Source organism: Moesziomyces antarcticus, assembly GCF_000747765.1.
Source record: "Moesziomyces antarcticus DNA, scaffold: scaffold_v10021, strain JCM 10317, whole genome shotgun sequence".
Classification (NCBI taxonomy): Eukaryota; Fungi; Basidiomycota; class Ustilaginomycetes; order Ustilaginales; family Ustilaginaceae; genus Moesziomyces; species Moesziomyces antarcticus.
The window spans coordinates 196,610-216,912 of NW_014638989.1; the positions used below are offsets into that span (position 1 = coordinate 196,610).

A 20,303-nucleotide genomic window follows, 5' to 3' on the forward strand; every position below is an offset into this window, starting at 1 on the left:
TGCGGGGCCGGGGAAAGAAGGGATTAGGAGAAGAGGAGCGGATAGACGAGGTGGGACCAGATGTAGAGGGCGAGGATAAGTGCGAGGATGAGGACAAAGATGCAGGGGAGCGTGCCGAACTTGAACCTGTAGAGTTCGGCGAGTTGTTCGAGGTAGTTGATCATGACTTTTCCGTCGAGTTTGCTCTCGCCCTCTTGGCGGATTCCGAAGCTGAAGGGGATTTCGGCGATGGCCGAGTTGGGGACGCCGGATTTGACGAGGAGGTCGAGGGCGATTTTGAAGCCCTGGGCGTTGATGTTGTGGTCTGCATTCTTGAATGCCGAACTTGTGATGCCAAAGAAGCCGGACATGGGGTCGGAGGCCGAGGTGAGTGGACGCGCCAGCATCCTTGCGCCGCTCGAGATGATTTGTCGATGCAACGGCCAATCCTTATCCATGGCTACACCTTCGCCGTAGCGCGTGCCGAGGACGAAGCTCTTGTGATCGTTGAGTGCGAGCAAAAGCGAAGGAACAGCTTCGGGAGGATGTTGAAGATCCGCATCCATGCAGATCATCCTTGCCCCCCGAGCTTCTCTGAACCCCCTTACCACCGCCGACGACAATCCGCGTTCGGCGGTTCGGACGACGATGCGAACATTGTAACCCGTAGACTGCAGAAGCTCGACCGTCTCTACGCTGCCATCGCGCGAGTTGTCGTCGACGATGATGACCTCCAAATCGCCCAATTCGCTCGACGAGGCGTGCGACGAAAACGCCTGGAACAACCGCGTCACAAGCGGTCGCAAGTTGGCATTCTCCCGGAAGGCGGGCACGATGACCGAACAGGATGCCGAGCCGGACGGCGCAGACGCCGAGGTGGACGCGTGCTTGCGGTTCTTGGCCGAGTCCATATCGAGGGCAATCGACATGCCGAGGTGTCGAGTTGAAACGGCAGGTATGATGGAGGAAGATTCGGCACTCAGCTGAAAGACACGTGTCGTCAAACGAGGGTGTTGCTGTCCGAACTGCCGGCGCTTCCGCCACTGCCAAGAGAGCCGTGCGCGCCAGGCTGACGATGTTAAGCCTCAAGTGCGGGATCGGATCGCAATCGGGAGCGTGAGCCGTGCACCGAGTCCGAGAGATGCAAAGCGGAAGTGGAGGTTTGAGCGGGAAAACGAGCGTGTTGGTTGCCGTTGCTGAATCGCCGCACACGACACCGCAGCAGCAGGGCGGACGGACCGACGGCAACGCATCCGCACCGCACGTCACTCGAGCTGAGCTCGCCGACGAGGTGCGATCGGAGCGTGCCGACGAGGGTGACTAAGCTGGTCGTCTAGAGCGCAGCCGCTTCCTTTCCTCTCGACCATCACCCCCATTCTAGCACCAAAAGCCTCACGCCTAGAAAGAATCGCCAAAATGCCAGCCTCCGCAGGTTCGTACCTTGCCTCTGCCTCGTCCTGCCGTGCCCTGCTGCGGAACACCCGACCGCAATACTCCCAGCGCTCCTTGGCGCATCTTGCTGGCGCTCCATTGCTGAGCCAGGCATCGTCTCGAGCTGCCTCTGCGACCATCAACCGTCGCTCATACGTCTCTGCCCCCTCTGCACTCGTCTCTCTCTGCCGCTCTCCTCCTTCGCTATGTGCTACCCTTCGCGCGTTTCACTCGTCGGTACCGCGTGCGCTTCCACCCTCTGCAGAGACCGCCAGCTACCGTCTTAACCAGTAAGTCACCTCCCAACTCCTTCACAGCCATCTTGGCCCTTCATGTGCTGAACGAATCACCTCCTTCCCCCCTTGCCTACTGGTGCGCAGTGTGATGCTCCGTGTCAAGGACCCCAAGAAGTCGCTCGAGTTCTACGAAAACGTGCTTGGCATGGACGTCATCGACAAGCACGACGGCGGTGACTTTACGCTCTACTTTTTGGCCTACCAGCACCAGAAGGGCGTGAGCCGCGGCGAGCGTGAAGCCATCCTCGAGCTCACGCACAACCACGGCACCGAGAACGACGACTCGTTCGCCTACCACAACGGCAACAACGAGCCCAAGGGCTTCGGCCACCTGTGCGTCTCGGTCGACGACATCCAGGCCGCCTGCGACCGCTTTGAAAAGCTCGGTGTCAAGTTCCAGAAGCGCCTCACCGACGGAAAGATGCGCAACATCGCCTTCATCCTCGACCCCGTATGTTCTTGCCTCCCTAACCGCGTTGGACGAAAGAGGGCGGATTACTGACTCTCAGTTTGGCTGCGCAACAGGACAACTACTGGATCGAGATCATCGCCACCAACAAGCCCCAGTAAGCGTCGGTGTGCGTGTGCGTGCGCCGCCCGCAAGCCACACGTATGCAGGCGTTTTCCCCCTCACTGACCCTCGCTGCTCACCTTGCTTCTTGTGGTCCACGCGGAAAAAGACGCAAGCACGCGCTGTAAATGTCACACCCTTCCTTGTCTGCATTTCCATTCCCTTCCATTGGCGACACTACACATGAGCGAGCCCGGCGATGAAGCGCATGACGACGTTGTGGCCCTTGACCAGGTTGGACTGGCGGAGGCGTTCGTTGGGCAGGTGTGCGCTGTCGCTGCTCTGGCCCATGGGCAAGTGCACTGCCGCCGCGCCGAGCTCCTTTTCCAGAATCGCAATCGCAGGGATACTGCCGCCCTCGCGGATCGAGATGGGCTCCGCCTTCCACTCGTGGCGCACCGCATCGCGCAGAAGCGCAAAGTACACGCTTGCGTCCGAGCCGAGCCACCAGTCGGCACGGTGGTCTACGGTGACGCACACCTTGTTGCGCACCACGCGGCCCGCCGCCGATGCAGGCGTTGCATACAGCGCGTCGAACGTCGATGCGACGTGGGCGCGCAGCGACGCCTCGATCTGCGCCAGCTGTTGGTCCGGAACAATGCGCAGCGACACTTGGGCCTCGACGCTCGACGGAATCACCGTCGAGTTGCCCGGGCCCGACACGCGCAGGTTGTGCACCGACAGCGACGGGTATCTCCACTTGGCCATGAGCGATTCCACGGTATCCGCATGCGCACCGGCGTGCTGTTTGATGTGCACGATATCGCGGTACGCCTGCACCTCGTCCTCGGTCGTCTGCCTCACCGCATCGTAAAATCCGGGCAGCGCGACACGCTCACCATCGGCAGTGAGCGCAGCAAGCAGCTTGACCATGTCGACCATCGGTTCGCGGATCGCACCGCCCTCGACGCCCGAGTGCACATCGCGTTCGCCACTGCCCACACTCACCGTGGCGCGCACAACCCCGCGCAGCCCGACCGTGATGCACGGCGTCTCGTCGTCCAACCAGTACGAGTTGGAGAGCAGCACCACATCGATCGGTCCGATCTCGCTCTTGAACCTGCGCACCGCCTCTACGAAGCCCACCGAGCCATTCTCCTCCTCGCCCTCGATCAGGAACACCACGTCTGAGTGCAGCCGGCGCGTCGAGAGCAGCCGATGCACCGCACACGCCGCCGCCAGGATGGGGCCCTTGTTGTCCGACACACCGCGGCCGTACAGGAAGCCGTCGCGCCCGTCGAGCGTAAACGGCTCCGACGCCCACGAGCCCTCGGCGGCGATGCAGTCGTAGTGGCCGTAGAACAGACACCGCTTCTGCGGTCGTGCGCGCGGTGTCCTCGCCTCGTCCGCATCCGCTGCAGCATTCCGCCCGTCCAGGTGGTCAAACATGATGGACCCGCTCAGGCCCTGCGCGTCCTCGTCGTCGTCGTCGTCGTCGTCGTTGTCCACGGTGTGCGATTCGGACGAGCTCGTCGACGCGGTCGATGCCGACGCCGAGGTGGATGCACTGCGCGAGCGTTCGTTCGCGCCACTCGCCGCCGTCCTGCGCCGCCGCGAGCGGTAGGCGTTGGCCTTGAACGTGGCGAGCACGAGCGGATTGGTGCCCACCGGATTGGGTAGGATGCGCGCCTCGGCGCCGAGCTCTTGGAAGCACGTCTTGAGAAAGTGCGCCGCCTGCCGGCAGTCCTCGCGGTGCTCTTCGCTCGAACTGATGCTGGGGATCGCGACGAACCTGCGCAGCAGCGAACGCAGCAGCGGCCACTGCGCCGACACTGCCTCGGGCGTCTCGGTCTCCTCGGCACCCTGCGCGCGCGTCACGACGGCAGACGACGTGGCAATCGGCGTCGAGGAGAGCGAGGGCGTAGCGGGCTCTTCGAGCGACAGATGCTCCAGCTCGCGGCGGCGCAGTTCGGCTACAGGTTCGCGCGACGATGACGGCAGTGCGGGCGAGGCGGTCGTGTCCCAGATGCGGATAAAGTTGTCGCTGGACCCCGTGACTAGCTGTGCCACCCTCGCTGCCTCGCCGCTTTTAGCAGGCGTGCGCACCTTGGTCATGGACAACACGATGCCTTTGTGCGCCTGCACCCTGTTGATGCGTCTAAAGGACCGGTCCCACGTGTGCACATTCCCATCCGCGCCCGCGGTGAACAGCAGGCCGGACTCGGCACACGTCTCTAGACAGATGACGTCGTCCGAGTGCGCGCGGATGGTGCGCACGAGCGTACACGTCTCGAGATCCCACACCTCGACCTCTCCGCCCTGCAGACCGGCGAAGAGCGTCGTCTTCCACGAGGCAAGCGCGAGCACAGCGTTGCCGTCCGCATTCGGGCTTTCGAGCGTAGCGAGCAGCGAGAGGCCGGCGCGCGTGGCGTGCCACAGCTTGACGGTCTCGTCGCCCGAGCCCGAGGCGAGCACGGTCGGGTGCTGCGCGTCGCCCTCGAGCGTCAGCAGCGCCAGGCAGTAGACGTAGCCAAAGTGCGCCGAGGGCACTGCAGAGCTGGGCGGCACGAGCAGCGTGCGCACCGATCCGCCCGAGTCGTCGCGTGCCACCTCGTCGCGCACGGCAGTGCTGTCCAGGCGTTGCGATGCGGCGTGCAGAACCTTTTCGGTCGCGCGGGTGGTCGACAGTGGCCCCTTGTCGCTCAGATGCGAATCTAGCTCGGTGGAGTGCGGTCCGTCGGTCGAAGTGGTTGCCTTGGAGAGTTTCAGAGGGGCCGAGGATGGTGGTCGGACACGTGCTGGAGTCGAGCTTCCGGCGCTGCCGAGGCCGGACCTGCTGAGCGCAACGGGGACCGAGTCGAAGAACTTGTGCGGCCGTGCGACGATGTCCGGCGTCGAGATGATGGGACTGTCCGCGCCTGCCTGGTCGAAGCCGACTGGTGCTGTGCCCACGTCAGCATGCGGCGCGAGCAACTCGTTGGCGTCGAGCCGCTTGGACGGGCCGGGCTGCTTGTCGAATCCCGCCAGGCAGATCCACTGGATCGAGGTGGACTGGCATCCCAAGTACAGCGTCTCGAGCCCGGCGCACCACTTGAGTGCAAAGATGTCGCCGACGTTCTCTTCGGCAGGATGTACCACAAAGAGCGGCGCATTCGTGTCGGTGTTCCATACGCGGATCGTGTTGTCCCCGGACGAGCTAAAGAGCCAGCGCTTCTCCGGAGCGAGCTCGAGCGCAAGCACGCTCCCTGTGTGGCCTTGTAGCCGCGCAGCTGGCTGAAATGTCTCGAGGTCCCAAACGTGGATGCAGCCCTCCTGGGAGCCCGAGTAGAGCAGGTTGCGACGCTCATCGACCGCGAGCGAGAGCACAGACGAGTGGTGGTTGATGGTGTGGCTCAGCGGCGCCGCCGTCGATGCGCCTTGGTCGGATGCGTGGATGCCGCCGATATTCGAGCGCCAGGATGATGCGCCGGCGATGCGTGCGTGCGATAGGCTGCGGAACGGTTGTGATGGCGATGCAGGCGATGGATTGGACGAGCCGATAAGGTGCTCAAAGTGGACGTTGGGCGAGCACATGCTGGGCGAGAGCCAGCGGTGGTAGTCGGGAGGCTAGCGAGCAGGACACGCCTGGTTGCTTCCGTGTCCACGTCCCCACACAAGATGGCCAAAGCAACAGAGCAACAGGTAGAATGGAGGAATGTGGGTGCGTGCGGCACAGGATGGTGTCATCCGACATGTCAACCAGCTCATCTCGGCCAACTGCCGAAATGCAGAAATCGCCATACCCGATTCACTTGCATTTGGACCCGATCCAAGACAGAAAGCAAGGTTCGGGATCCGGGAGAGCCGAACGGCAAGCGAGGGTTGCGTGGGACTGCAGGCAAGAAAAAGTTCGGCGCGTCCGAGACACTCTTCCTTTCTTGAAGTCAACCTCCGCCTTCTCAGCCCACAGGGCACCATCTGCACCGTCGGAACCATCCGCAGCACCTGCTCCATTCTTATCACAACAGCTCGTGTGCGGCAGTGGTGGCGGCTTCGTGGCAGCACTCTTCTCTCACATCCTATTGCGCAATCGGACCAGCCGCTCCGCCACCATGCCCAGGGCCTCCTCCTCCTCCGCCTCGGTGGGCGGCTCCAAGCTCACCAAGCTCGAGTCGGCGCTCTACCGAGCCGCACAGTCCGCTCGTGGCGGCGTCATCACCCAGGACCAGATCACGGACCAGTTCAAGCATGAGCAGCTTCACGACCAGCTCGAGGCCATCAACGGCCTGCTCAAAAAGAGCCTCTTCACCGTCCAGACCCTCAACGGCTCCATCCAGTATGCCGCCACGGCCAAGGCGGAAGCGAGCATGATGGGAAAGCTCGACGAGACCGAAAACATGGTCTACCAGCACATCAAGGACTCGCGCAATGAGGGAATCTGGACCAAGCAGCTCAAGGCTCGCTCGGGCCTGCATCAGACCATCATCAACCGCTGCCTCAAGTCGCTCGAGCAGAAGCAGCTCGTCAAGGCCGTCAAGTCGGTCAAGTACCCGACTCGCAAGATCTATATGCTCTACGGCCTCACTCCGTCCATCGAGCTCTCGGGAGGCCCGTGGTATACGGACAACGAGCTGGATACCGGATTCATCAATGAGCTCTCCATGGCGTGCCTCAACTTTATCCGCTCCAAGTCGTTCCCGAAGAACGGCCAGTCCAGAGCGCTCTTTCCCACCTCCCACACCTCGCAGCTGCCGTCCGCCAACACCGTGCACACGTACCTCCGCAGCTCGGGGCTCACCGAGACCGAGCTCGAGCTCGAACACGTCGTGTCGCTGCTCGATATCCTCGTGTACGACGAGCAGATCGAAAAGATCCCTGTGCTTCCTTTTGCTTTCGGCGGAGGCGCTCGCACGAACGGTCTCGACGACGACGACGACTTTACCGATTCGGGCACGTCATCTGGAGGCAGTGGCTCGGATAGCGACAGTGAAAGCGGGTCGGACAGCGAATCGGAAGCGCAGGAGACCGGTTCGGACAGCGACGCACCACGCAAAAAGGTCAAGAAGGAGAGCAAAGGTCACGACGACTCGGGCAGCGACGACGAGGACGACGCGCCTGTCTCGAGCCGCAAGCGCAAGCGTTCGTCGGGCAAGTCATCTTCGCGCAAGAAGAGCAAGTCGTCCTCCAAGCGCAGTAGCAAGTCCAGGGACAAAAAGTCGCGCTCACGGTCGCGGTCTCGATCCCGCTCGCGTTCTCGATCGCGCTCTCATGCCGCCTCGGACTCGTCCGACGCGAGCGGCTCCGAATCCGACGCATCCAGTGCGTCTTCTGCATCCTCGGGGCGTCGACGCAGCAGCAAGAAGCGCAACGGCAGGTCGGCCGCGCGCTCTGGCGGTGGGGGTGACTTTGTGCCGTTTGTCTACCGCGCCGTGCGCCCACACGCCGTCAAGGTCGGCTGGACCGAAACGCCGTGCGGCCACTGTCCCGTGTTTGACTTTTGCGACGACACCGGGCCCGTCAATGCAGAGAGCTGCCAGTACTACGGCGGCAAGCACGACGAGCTCGGCCGCAAACTCACCAACGGCTGGATCGACACTGTTGCCGACGGCGATGACGAGGACGACGCAGAAGACGCCGACAAGGACGACGCGCCGCTCGAGTGATCTCGAATGCAAACGTGTTGTTGTCTTCATTTCGGCCAAGACTTCGGTGTGTGTGTGTGTGTGAAGAGTGGGCGAGGAAAGTGGGTGAGATGAAGCAAGGCGCCTGTATCGTGGGCGTGCATGCATGAGATGCAGCAGCCGAAGCCGCAAATCCGTACGTCCGAAGCTGTGAGGATCGCCGACGAGTCGGTATGCATTGGGGAATGTCGATGGTCCGCTGTTGAGCTGCAGAGCGGGCGTCGAATACCGCATCAGACGAATGACGCGAGGGCGGATCAAGCTTTCCTCAGCAGCACGGTCGAGAGGCACCGCCGCCGTTCCTGCTGCGACTCGTCGCCACGCTAATGACGCCAAAGATGACGAGGTGGCCGGGGCGCGACGAAGTCGAGTGCGGGTGCTCAAAGCGGGGCTTCTTCTTGGGAATGAGAGCCGGTGCGTTGCGAATAGGCGTACGCGGGAGGCGCGGGTGCATGAACGTGCCGTCGTCACCAGGGACCGTTCCGGGCGGCGGGAGAACGGGGTGAGGGTCGGCGTTGGCGTTGGCGTGGTTGTCTTCGAGCGGCCTGGACCTCGACATCGCTGCTCAGCGGCTTGCGATGGACGACGTCGACGGCGTCGATGCAATCATCGCCATGGGTGGAACGCACACGCACGACCTAACCGCCTCCTTCACGAGGCCTCGTTCGCCCGTCGCCGACCCTCGCACCGAAACGCCTGCGAGCAGGTTTTTCATTCCGGACGCGTATGGCATCGACCACTACGCTGCCACCGCCCATCATGACGACGATGACGACCGCGGCTCGTGGTCGATCAAGTCGGAGGCATACGACGACGACGACGACGACGATGACGAGGCGATGGCAGAGAGTGACTGGGACCCCCGCGAGGCCGCCGTCATCCGCCGCGAGGCCGAAGCCCGCACCTTTATGCCGGCTCCGGACCCGATCTTCTACTTGGGCGACACGCGCATCAGCAGCGCCAACTACACGTGTCCGAGGCAGCTGCGCAAGACTGTGCTCTCCAACGCCGAGCCGCGCCCACTGAACCTGGTGGTGTGCATCATTGCCAATGCGCCAAGCAAGAAGAACGGCTCGTCCAAGTACCGCCTTTTGCAGGTCGACCTTGGTGATGGTGTCGAGATGGACGTGCAGGCGCACATTGGCTCCGACCTGTACAAAGTTGACAGGAGGTACAACCCTTTTCCTGAAGGCGCCATCGTCATTCTGGAGGACGTTCGGGGCGTCTTCCGCGGCAGCGCTCTGGCGCTGGACTTCCACCCCTGCTCGCGCATCAGCAGGTGTGACGAACTCGGCGTCACCTGGGAGCAGCTGCAAGAATGGCATCAGAAGATGACCATGCTTCTTCCGAGGCCGCCTTTCCGTCGCCGAAGCCGAGACGAGACGCTTCCGCTAGCGGGTGTGAGTGCGCAGTCGATTCATCCCCTCGCCAAACGCCTTCGCGGCCGCTGTTCTGTCGATGCAGAGAGCTCGGCCGCGAAAAACACAAATGGCTGGATTGATACTGTCGCCGATGTCGATGAGGAAGAGACGCCGAAAACGACGAGCGCGAAACTGCAAACACAATGTTGCGCTCAAGTGTTTCTGAATGCAATCGTTGGCTCAGTGTCATTGTCTTGATCTCGGCCAAGAGTTTGGTGTGTGTGGGAAGAGTGGGCGAGAAGAGTGGGCGAGATGATAGCAAAGGGCTTGCCTAGCAACGCGGGCGTGCATGCATGAATTGCGAAAGTGCGCCTCCTGTTGCCAGCGTGACGGATCGCGTTCCGCCCACCAATACGAAAAGGGGGTGTCTGTTGCAAAGGTGGGGGTTTGTCTGCCGCCGGACTCGGCACGGAACGCAATTGATGACAACCACGTTTCTCTTCCCTCGCGTGACGATGGCAGCGTCAGAAGAGGCTGCACGCCTTAGGCGCTACGCGAACATGAGCTTGAGCTTGCGCGTTGCGACGCCCAGTTGTCAGGCCTTCCCTTTGTTCCGCTCATATCCTTGAGCCAAACTTGTCCAGCACGCACTTTCAGCCCGCTGTGACTGCTCGATTCATTTATCCCAGGGTGATGAGGCAATGTGTGGAAAGATGTAATGTGACGGAAGGGCGAGCAAAACGGCGTATCGTGGATGCGAACAACGGGTCGCAGTCGATCTCGACGCATCTCGGCGTCTGTTGCGCATGCAGATGAACAAAGCATTGTTCCTTGTACAGGTACGCCCCTGTGGCCAACGTCGATCATGTAGGCGTGCAGCGAATCCTAATCACAGCGGACGAAACCGCGGTGAAGGCCGACCCGCACATGCGGTGCAGCACCTGGTGCAACCGCCCACACAACCTCTGCCTCGCCCAGACGGAACCGCGCTTGAGCAAGATATCTGTGGCCTCGACAACGTGTGTCAACTAGGAGCGAGGAGTGAAGCTATAAGTAACCGTCTGGACAGGTGTTCATCGCAGCCACACCATCTCGTTTATCATCTCATCCCTCTTCCGTTTCTCATCTCTGCCTTGCTGGACAAGACAGCCCTCTTGCTCGACTCTCAAGCTCTTAGACACGTCGCGCTTCGCTCTGTGCGCCTCCACATTCGAATTGCCCCATTTCGCGGTTCAACTTCATCTTTTTTTGCACCATGACCTTCAAGCTCACCGTCGGCCTCTTGGCTCTTAGCCTTGCCCTTCCCCTCGCCATCATCGATGGTGTCGAGGCTGGAATGGCCACCCGATACTGGGATTGCTGCAAACCAAGCGCTTCGTGGGGAAAAAAAGCTCCAGTTTACGCCCCGGTCGACATTTGCAAGGCTGACGGTGTCACCTTGATCGAATCTTCGACCGCCGACTCTGGACAGAGTGGTTGCAACGGAGGTGACCAGTACATGTGCAACTGCATGCAGCCCTTCAACGACAACACCGACCCCACTCTGGCATACGGCTTTGCTGCCTTCACTGCGGGCAACGAGGAGGCCACCGACTGTGCCTGTTACCTCGCCGAGTTCGCCCACGATGGATCGGGCAAGGCGATGAAGCGCAACAAGCTTCTGTTCCAGGTGACCAACACTGGTGGCGACGTCAACAGCGGCAACATTGACTTCCAGATCCCCGGTGGTGGACTGGGTGCCTTCACTCAGGGCTGCCCTGCGCAGTGGAAGACCCCTGCTTCGCAGTGGGGTGAGACTTACGGTGGTGTCAAGGCTGCCGACCAGTGCTCGGGTCTCCCTAAGGAGCTCCAGGAGGGATGCAAATGGCGCTTCTCCGAGTGGGGCGACAACCCGGTTCTCTCGGGCGCGCCCAAGCGCGTCAGGTGCCCTAAAGCGCTCATCGACAGGTCCGGTTGCCAGAGGAAGGACGACAACGCCATTGGAGCCTACCAGGGCAAGACCGATGCTGGCGGTAAGCCTGCTGAGAGCGGCTACAAGCGTAACCGCAGCGTCTGCCTCGGCGGCGCTTCCAGCAGCAGCAGCAGCAGCAGCAGCAGCGGAAGCCAGCCTGAGGGCTACGGTGCCGGCTCCAACGGCAACGCTCCTCAGGGCAACGCTCCTCAGGGAAACTCTCCTCAAGGCAACGCTCCTCAGGGCGACGCTCCTCAGGGAAACGCTACTCCCGGCTCCGACATTCCTCCTCCTAGCGGCAACGGCGATGCTCAGAACGCGCCTGCTGACCAGGGTGCCCCCGCCCCCGCCCCCGAAGGCTACGGCAACAGCCCCAACGCTCCTGCTGCCGGCGCTGCTGGCGCTGCTGGAGCTGCGAACGGTGCTCAGAGGCACAAGCGGCACAAGCAGCACAAGAAGCCCCAGGCCGCTGAGCAGTGCGATGCGCCCAACTAGACCCGTCACTATCAGATGTCGACACCTGTCACTTTTGGCATCCCTTAAAAATCCCGTATGTCCCTTTTACTTCACTCTAACAATTTATGTTTTTTCTCGCATGACGTGCCTGGTCTGATTACGCCGAAAGCGCAGCGAGAGACACGCGCGGATCTAGCCGATGGTCGTGGCCATGCAGGGGGTTCGGAATTTTCTGACTCCATGCGAGCTTGCAGCGTGAGCAATCCGAGTGTGACGCTTGGACTTGGCCAGCTGATCAAGTCTTCGGCGAACGAGTCGTCGAGGCTATGCCACGGCGAGACAAGCCGAGCAAAAGCGGGGAACCGAGCAAAAGCGGGGAACGACCGACAGCTTAGAGGCAAGAAAGACCACGTGAGGCCTAAAGCTGTTGCTACGGAAACAGGCTCGGCAACCCAAAGGGAAAGGATGACCTCAGATCGCACTCCAAATTTATCCCGCCTGGTCAGACGCGGGTCGAGGCGCGAGGCAGCAGGTGACTCGCCGGAGCTCAGCGCCTGCCGCAAGAGATCTGACGTGGACGGGAAGATTCCGATCCCACTTTTTTTCTTTTCTCGCGGCACATCCCGGGCTTCATGCGAAACTGACCCGTGGAGTTGTATAAGTGAGGTGCGGCTCTTCCGCTTCATCAAACTGCAGACTCTCGAGCGTCGGACGATCCGATCGAATCTTGCAGAGTTAGGATTGACGGCTGTTGAGCGGATCGGCGGCTTCATTTGGTCCAAAACATTCAAAAGAGAGGGAGAGCGCGAGCGTGTGAAGAGGACGGTCGGAAAGGCCGTCCAACATTTTGATTAACTCAGACTCAGGGTGCAGAGCGCGAAGGCAGCGTGGCTTCTTACCTCACATCCTCGGCTCGCCCGTTTCTTCTCGCTCAGCCATCCGCTCAAAGGCTCATCGAGGTCCATCGTCACACCCTTTCCGCTCACCCCCGAAATAGCCTAGCAGCCCCGTCCATCCACAGCCACGCCTGGGCCGAATCTGTCAAGATGTCAGGCGCTGCGCCTCCTGGTTCAGGCACATCTGCGCAGCCGGAGCAGTCGCCGTCCACTCCAGGATCCATGCCAGCTTCCAACTCGCTCCTCGACATGCTTGCCGGCGCTCCCGCTCGAGTCGTCACATCACCACCCACGTCGTCCTTCACCTTCTCCTTCCCCGCGCCATCACGCTCGGCTTCGGTCTGCTCAGCGACCACCATCACAGGAACCACCCCCACTCCCACCACAACCAGCGTCCCTACGGATGCCGCCGTCGCCGACTCTCCTGCAACCATGCCCGGATCTTCGCGCAAGCAGCCACAGGATGTGAGCCACCTCATGCAACAATTCATGGCACCAGCTGCTCCGCTCGTCATCCTGTCGCCCAACGCAAAGTCGGCGGAATCCAACGATCCCATCCCCTCAACCTCACCAACCAAGCAACCCTCTGCAAAGCCGCAGCCAGCCATCCAGAACAAGGCGCTCCAGCTGCCACCCTCCCCGCCCAGCTCTGTCAGCAGCGCTTCGGGCCCCAAGCTCCGTCAGCCCTCTTCCGGATTCGACTCGCCTGCCACTTCCTCGCCTCCCAGGCAAAACGCACAGCTGCCTCCCACGGACAAGGACACGGAAACTCCATCTGCTCCGGCACCTGCTCCAGCTCCAGCTGCATCACCGTCCGTCAAGACGCCCTTCGACTTTGTCAGTCCCTTCGACATGCTCTCCTCCAACGACAACCAGAGCGCCGATACCACTGCCCAGCCGTCAGAGGCTCAGAAGGACTCGAACGATGCCCCAGCCAAGGAGCCACTCGCTGCATCCGTGGCAGGCTACGAGGCGGCCGAGGCCGGCTTCGCCAGGATTCTCGAAAAGCTTTCCGCCTCGGCCGCGCAGAAGAAGCAAGCTTCGCAGCAGCCTGAAGCGTCGCGGCCGGCACCTGAACAGCCAAAACAGGAGGAGGCGCCAGCACCCGCCGCTTCTTCGTCCAAGTCGCCCACGCGCCCGGCCTTCCGCAAGCTGCCCTCGGTGCCCGCCCACCTCGACACGCCGGATAAGCACTTCCACGCCTCGCGCCATGCAGCCGTACTCAAGCAGGACGATGCCTTCGACCAACCAAAGTCGTCCGGCCTCTCGGTCCTCTCCCCCTCGCGCTCCTCCAGCGCACCCAGCATCGCCACCCTCGACCTCTCCGCGCCGCAGCCCGGCGGCTTATCCAGCCTCACAAACACAAAGGTCGAGTCGTCCGGCGTCGCGCTCATCTCTTCGCCCTTCCACTTTCCCTGCAACGTCTCCGCCGCCGGCCTGCTCCCGGCCTCGCGTATCGCCAACCTCGGCCACAATGTCGCCTGCTACGCCATGTCCAAGGGCAAGCTTCGCCTCATCCACGTCGCGTCCGGTGCAAGGCTTCTCGTCCAGACCCCGGGCAAGGCAGCGATTCGATCCATCGCCGCTTTTGCTTCCAGCGACGACGATGACACATTCTTGCTTGCAGCGCTTACCGAGCGATCCAAGGAGGCTGCCGACGAGGGCGTCGTCTTCTGGAAGATTCCTGCCTCGTTCGTCGTCGACGGCAAGGACCAGGACTCCCCGCTCCTCATGGGCCGCATCACCGCCGACCCGTACAAGAGCCCATTCGTCTACCGATTCACCGCCATCGCATGGCATCCAACGCAGCCCAGGATCGCCATCTCCACCAGCGACTCCAACGTCATGGTCGTCGATATCGTGCAGCAGCTGCTCCAACAGACACAGCCCGCCTCGCCCTCCAAGAAGTTGCGCTCGCTCTCGGAGCTCGACGTCGACCCGGACAGCAAGGACGTGGCGCACAACGAGCCGCTCTGCGGCTTCGCCTTTACGCCGGACGGTGCACTGCTCGCCACCATCTCGGCGCCGCTCGAGGGCGACGTCTCGTGGATCTTGGGATTCATGCCTCTCGATCGCACTGCTGGGCAGGCCAAAGAAGGTGACCACACTTTCCTCATCAAGTCGCCGCTCCAGGAGCCCATGATCATCAGCCATCTCTCCTTCATCACCGACAAGCAGCACCAAGTCCGCGCCGCTCTCGTCGGCTTCAGGTGTAACACCATCCTCGGTCTCTATGACATGGATTCGCGCGCTTGGAAGCACGTCTTCAAGTTCGACGGGCCGCTGCACGACGGCGACAAGGAGCATTTCAACCTTGTCCACTTCGATGCGCACAACAGCACGCTGCTCGTGTGCAACAGCTACCGCTCCTCCATCTTTGCCGTCCCGCTCGACTTCCAGCCTCTGCCCGAGTTCGACGCAAACACGTCGGCCAAGGCGGAGCTCGAGGCGCGCCTCGATCAGGGTCTGCTGCCGTGGGGCATCCAGCTCTCGTATCCAATCAAGGAGTTCGCCCTGCAAGATCCTTGCACCTCGATCTCGATCAGCCCCGACGCCGAGGCCGGCAAGCCCTCGAGACTATTTGTCGCGTTCCCAGAAGGCATCAGCATCCTCCGTCTCTTGGTGGTCGAGCCGCCAAAGGAGGAGCCTGCCGCGGAAGTAGAACCCGCCGCAGACTCGGAGCTACCGGCGGAAGAGCCGGAAGCTCAGCCCAAGGAGGAGGCACACGCTCCCGAGCCCGAAGCTGTCTCGGCGCCGGCAGAGGTAGCATCTACGCCGAGCAAGTCGAGCAAGAAGAAGAAGAAGAGGTCAAAGGTCAACGCCGTGCAGGCCGAAGTGCCATCCTCTGAACCTCAGCCTGAGGCTGCAACTGGAGACCACGCGCACCCGGTCGAGCCCGAGCTTGAGGCCAAGGATGTGCCTGCTCCTTCAACGGCCGACGAGGCCCATTCTGCACAGCACCCTGCACCTGTCGCGACCCCCGTCGAATCGCGCGCCTCCGTCTCTGCTTCGCACATCGATGCTACTCTTTCCGACACGGTCACTGTGGCCGTTCATGACGCCGTGGCAGCCAGTGTCGGCGATGGCTTCCGCCACAGCATCGAGTCGGCTATCCCCAAAGAGGTCGAGCGTCTCATCAGCTCCACCGAGCTCAAGGCCGAGCTCACGCGCAACATCGCCCAGACCATCCTGCCCGCCGTGCAGCGCACTGCGATGGAGGTGGTCAGCCGCGTGCTCGCTCCCCACTTTGAGGACGTCATGACGCAGGTCTCGGAGCGCGCTGAGCGCACCATCGTCTCCGAGATGACAAGCGTCCGAAAGTCGCTTGTCGCCGAACAGAGCGAGTCTCTGCGCGACACGGAGAAGACAATGCAGGCGATGCACGCCCGGATGGAAGAGATGTATCAGTGGATCAAGGAAATGTATGCACGCCCTCAGCCGGCAGGCAGGTTCGCCGAGCTCGACGAGAGCGATCCCGCGTCAGAAGCGGAAAAGGAACGTCGAGTCGTTCCCGCCCCAGTGCCCGCTCACAGCGACGCTGGTGCGGTGATCAGCACCGAGACGGCATCCAGTGGTGCTCTTGTGCCAGCTCGCATCCCGTCCAAGTGCAAGCTGCCGGAGCGCGTAGCGATCATCGGCGCCGGCCCTGTGGGCTGTCTGGCGGCGCTTGCGTTCGCACAGCGCGGATGCAAGGTCGACGTGTTCGAGTCGCGACCCGACCCGCGCACGGACGAGGCGGTGGCACGCGCGTCGCAGCGCAGCATCAACCTTGCGCTCTCGACGCGCGGCATCTCGGGCCTGCGCAGCGTCAGCCTCGTCGGGCTGGGCAAGTATACGTCCGACGGCACCGATCTTGCCGACCTCGTGCTGCAGAAGTCGGTGCCGATGCGCGCGCGCATGATTCACGTGGTCACCAGACGCGCCAGCGCCGGGCGCAAGGCCGAGGTGCGCGAGCAGAGCCAGCTGTACAGCACCAAGGGCGAGTGCATCAACTCGGTCGACCGCGGCCGCCTCAACAACATCCTGCTCGACCACGCGCTCATGCACCCCAACGTGCACGTCCACTTTGAGCACAAGCTGCAGAGCGTCGACTTTGACCACGACTCGCGCACCGCTGCCAAGAAGGCCAGGGCGGGCCAGAAGCAATCGAGCAGCAAGAGTGGCACGCGCGCATCCGAGCGCGTCAAGCTCGAGTTCGACGTGCACACCGCCAACGATCGCGCGAGCAGGAGGAGCGTGGTGCACCTGGCGTCGTTTGTGCTCGGCTGCGACGGTGCGCACTCGTCCATCCGCTCGGCCATGGGCAGTCTGAGCCGCATGCACTACACGCACAACTACATCGACACGGGCTACGTCGAGCTCTCAATCCCGCCGCGTACGTCGCTCGGTGCCGGCTCGCGCGCGCGCGGCGACGGCGGCCTGGACGGCAAGCCAGGCGGCCACGATGCGTTTGAGCTCGACCCAAACCACCTGCACATCTGGCCGCGCCACTCGTTCATGCTCATCGCGCTTCCCAACCAGGACGGCAGCTTCACGTGCACGCTGTTTGCGCCGTTCAAGATGTTCAGCAAGGAGCTCGCGACGCGCGAGGGCATCGTCGCGTTCTTCGACGAGCACTTCCCCGACGCGCTGCCGCTCATTGGTGCCGACAAGCTGGTGGCTGCGCTCACGTCGCGCCGTGCGTCGGCGCTGGGCAGTGTGCAGTGCGATCCGTACCACTACAAGGACCGCGCGGTGCTGATTGGCGATGCGGCGCATGCGATGCTGCCGTTCTACGGCCAGGGCCTCAACTGCGGCTTTGAGGACGTGCGTGTGCTGTTCGAGATGATCGACTCGAGCCAGGGGCTCGAGGGCGCGCTCGAGGAGTATACGCACACGCGCCATCCGGATCTCGTCGCCATCCGCCAGCTGGCGGAGAACAACTACCGCGAGATGGCGCACTCGGTGGTATCGTGGCCGTACCTGCTGCGCAAGAAGGTGGATGCGCTGCTGATGGCGGTGCTGCCGACGAGCATGTGGAGCAGCTTGTACGCGATGACGACGTTCAGCGACTTGCCGTACGCGCAGGTGATCAGGACCGAGCAGAGGCAGCAGAGGATCCTCGGGCATGCCGTTGCGTCGGGCGTGCTGGCTTTGTTGACGGGCGCGGCTCTGGGCGTGTACCGCACCCGCGGCGTGTGGCAGCCCCTCACTCGGCGCTGGATCGATGCGGTCAACACGGCCAACTAGAGCCAGCTCTCACGATTTCATTAAATGGCATCCCCTCTCGATTCGCAGAGCGTGATTTGACTAGAGGTGGTGTTGGAGAGTGTGTGTCGAAGGATGAAGGGGCGGAATGGACGACAGCGAGCAATGGGGTTGGTAGGAGGGGAGGCTAAATTTTGTATTTTCTGGCGACTAGGAGTCGTTGCTTTGCTGTGCATCGATGGCGGCTACGAATCTGTTCATTTCCTCTGCGACGTAGGTGGCGGCTTCGTCTACGTCGAAGGGGCCGCCTGCGAGGAGGAAGGACATTTCCATGATGTGGTGGTGGACGGCTTGGTTGGAGTTGGCGAGCGCGCGGGCTTCGGGCGAGGCCTGTTGTGCTGCCATCGAGGCAATGGCAATCGCGCGTCCGTACTCGGCAACTGTCGGTGATGCCATGGTCGCTGTTCCAGAACGGTAATCGATGGAAGTTGAGACTGGTGGGCAGGCATACGAATGGAGAGATGAGTGGTGACTAGACCGTAGTTATAGGCGAAGCGCAGCGACGTGCGGAGATAACACGCAGCGGTGCGGAACATCTTCACCTCCGCCTGCATTTGCTTGCACGCTTCTTTGGCTCGTCAAGGAGCGCGTGCGGCAGCTCCATGCCGTCAAGGAAGCTGTGTGGGGGATCACAACTCTAAAGTGGACTTGATGGTGCCAGCGCATGCATGGATAGGTTAGAGTTGCGTGCGCAAGCGGACGCGGCATACAGACTCCGAGCTTCAATGCAGTTTCCTCAAGCTTGCTGTCACTTTCGAGTCTGATGCAGAGTCGCGGAGGAGAGTGTCGGACAGCGACTGCAAACTAACTCACAGCTTAAGCCGCATCATTGTCTGCCAGCGGATGGTGCGGACTTATGTCAAAGCCGTGCCGCGACGGAAACGCCTAATCTTGTCGATGGAAAAACAAGGTTGATCACGAGATAAAGCACGGCGCAGCACTGCATCACCACCCGCTTGGCATCAAAGTGCGACTTGAATCACCGAACCAACAGAGCTTTCACGTCGTGTGGTGCTGAGCTCGTTCCCGCATCTTTCGTTGAGTGTCTGCACAGGCAAGCGGATTCGTCGTGTCCGCTGAGAAGTGGTACTGCGACTCTCACGCGGTCCCATGCGTTTGTCAATGAACTCGTGATTGCAGCCTGCGAACGTCAGTCGCGTGCCACCTGCCCCGCCGGTGGAAGACGGCAAAGCTGGACGGCACCCGCAATCCACTTGAAGTCGGCTGCGGGTTCAACAAGGGCATGGACGCGCAGTTGCGAACTACTGGTGTCATGAAGCGGATCACCTTGAAGGAAAGCAGCGTAAGACGCTGCTCCTCTGATCCTCGACCTGATCGAGCTGAGTTACGAGCATCGCCGCACAGGCAGGGTGTGCCGAGCGGAAGTGACGAGGAGCCAGCTATCCCGAAGCTTGATCAAGTCGGATCGATCGTCCCGCATTCCGTCAAAGGGTCTCCTTTGCACTCTAGCTCTAAAGGGCACAGTCGTCTGCCAGCGACCTGCAGATGTCGTGAAGCGGATCATAGTGAAGTTAAGGAAGAAACACGCTCTTCCTCGCGTTGCGTTGAAGCCAGTAGGCAGTAACTCCCTCTCGTCGGGGGCTACATAGTCCCGGAGACATCGCCCGGATTTCCTCGCCTCACACGAATCAGCTTGTGACGACCGCAGACCAAACCACCTCCTCATCGTGAAGTGAAGCGTGAGAAGCTGTTTGTCTCGTGCTTTGACCTGTTCGACTATTTGTTGGGCTTGGCCCGTCGTTGTCCGGCACCCTTCTTTGCTCGCACGACCCTGCGCTTCCACAAGTCAATCACTGGCGCCATCCGCATCTAGGACAAGGACGTCTGCACGACACATGCCCAACGAGTCTGCACACCAGGACCATAGCCGCAAAGTCACTCGCGCCAGACCTCTCCTGCGGCGCACACTCTGGGGGTACGTCTTCCAGTCACTTGTGCTGACAGTCATGTCTGCTTTGCGATCGCTTTCTTGTACATGGTCAAAGCGCGAGTGTGCGCAATGTAGTAAGATCGAACCGATACGCGGCCATCACAGCTGGCCTGAGCCGGGATCTGGACTACGCAATTTGCGGCGTCCCCGGGCGGTCTTAGAGCTCCGGAGGACCCCCCTTGAGCCCGTGGATCTTCGGCCCGGCTCCTGCTTCCTTGACACAGGTCGTTGCGAACGTAGGTGGGCAGCTAAGACAAACACAAGTCAATTCGAGTCAAGTTGAAGTGATGGCGTGGGTGAATGATCAGAGCAAAATTGCACTAGTCCGGTCTACTGCACATCCTCATTCCTCGACGTTGGTACCGCGAACGCATCACAAAGAGGATAAGATTTGGAGCGGGTTTGATCGGTCGCTGCGCCACCATCCCTCGATCCGCAAAGTCCGTTCCACTGTTTCCACTGCTTCGAGTGTTCGCACATGCTCACCTCGTCCACACATCTTATTGTTCGACATCAAGAATAAGATTGTCCGAGAGTAGTCGAGATAGAGGAATACACAGAAAG

The 20,303-nt window shown here is 61.6% G+C and overlaps 9 protein-coding genes across 9 annotated transcripts; 5 read left to right on the forward strand and 4 right to left on the reverse strand.

Moving 5' to 3' along the window:
• Window positions 1–23: 23 nt before the first annotated feature.
• Window positions 24–908, reverse strand: PAN0_021d6045 (dolichol-phosphate mannosyltransferase; the record flags this gene model as incomplete). Its single annotated transcript, XM_014798542.1, has 1 exon — window positions 24–908. The coding sequence occupies one exon, from the start codon at window positions 906–908 to the stop codon at window positions 24–26; it is 885 nt and encodes a 294-aa protein (XP_014654028.1).
• A 487-nt stretch (window positions 909–1,395) lies between these two features.
• On the forward strand, window positions 1,396–2,276 carry PAN0_021c6046 (glyoxalase I; the record flags this gene model as incomplete). Its single annotated transcript, XM_014798543.1, has 3 exons — window positions 1,396–1,700; window positions 1,791–2,157; window positions 2,232–2,276. 3 exons carry the CDS (start codon window positions 1,396–1,398, stop codon window positions 2,274–2,276), a joined length of 717 nt encoding a protein of 238 aa, XP_014654029.1.
• A 178-nt stretch (window positions 2,277–2,454) lies between these two features.
• Window positions 2,455–5,790, reverse strand: PAN0_021d6047 (Zn-dependent exopeptidase; the record flags this gene model as incomplete). The annotated part of the gene is made up of 1 exon (XM_014798544.1): window positions 2,455–5,790. The coding sequence occupies one exon, from the start codon at window positions 5,788–5,790 to the stop codon at window positions 2,455–2,457; it is 3,336 nt and encodes a 1,111-aa protein (XP_014654030.1).
• Window positions 5,791–6,308: 518 nt separating this feature from the next.
• On the forward strand, window positions 6,309–7,859 carry PAN0_021c6048 (RNA polymerase iii subunit rpc34; the record flags this gene model as incomplete). The annotated part of the gene is made up of 1 exon (XM_014798545.1): window positions 6,309–7,859. One exon carries the CDS (start codon window positions 6,309–6,311, stop codon window positions 7,857–7,859), a length of 1,551 nt encoding a protein of 516 aa, XP_014654031.1.
• Window positions 7,860–8,145: 286 nt separating this feature from the next.
• On the reverse strand, window positions 8,146–8,436 carry PAN0_021d6049 (uncharacterized protein; the record flags this gene model as incomplete). Its single annotated transcript, XM_014798546.1, has 1 exon — window positions 8,146–8,436. The coding sequence occupies one exon, from the start codon at window positions 8,434–8,436 to the stop codon at window positions 8,146–8,148; it is 291 nt and encodes a 96-aa protein (XP_014654032.1).
• A 55-nt stretch (window positions 8,437–8,491) lies between these two features.
• On the forward strand, window positions 8,492–9,496 carry PAN0_021c6050 (uncharacterized protein; the record flags this gene model as incomplete). The annotated part of the gene is made up of 1 exon (XM_014798547.1): window positions 8,492–9,496. One exon carries the CDS (start codon window positions 8,492–8,494, stop codon window positions 9,494–9,496), a length of 1,005 nt encoding a protein of 334 aa, XP_014654033.1.
• Window positions 9,497–10,493: 997 nt separating this feature from the next.
• On the forward strand, window positions 10,494–11,684 carry PAN0_021c6051 (endoglucanase 1 precursor; the record flags this gene model as incomplete). The annotated part of the gene is made up of 1 exon (XM_014798548.1): window positions 10,494–11,684. One exon carries the CDS (start codon window positions 10,494–10,496, stop codon window positions 11,682–11,684), a length of 1,191 nt encoding a protein of 396 aa, XP_014654034.1.
• Window positions 11,685–12,691: 1,007 nt separating this feature from the next.
• On the forward strand, window positions 12,692–17,770 carry PAN0_021c6052 (uncharacterized protein; the record flags this gene model as incomplete). The annotated part of the gene is made up of 1 exon (XM_014798549.1): window positions 12,692–17,770. The coding sequence occupies one exon, from the start codon at window positions 12,692–12,694 to the stop codon at window positions 17,768–17,770; it is 5,079 nt and encodes a 1,692-aa protein (XP_014654035.1).
• A 168-nt stretch (window positions 17,771–17,938) lies between these two features.
• On the reverse strand, window positions 17,939–18,324 carry PAN0_021d6053 (uncharacterized protein; the record flags this gene model as incomplete). Its single annotated transcript, XM_014798550.1, has 2 exons — window positions 17,939–18,189; window positions 18,240–18,324. 2 exons carry the CDS (start codon window positions 18,322–18,324, stop codon window positions 17,939–17,941), a joined length of 336 nt encoding a protein of 111 aa, XP_014654036.1.
• Between the last annotated feature and the right edge of the window lie 1,979 nt (window positions 18,325–20,303).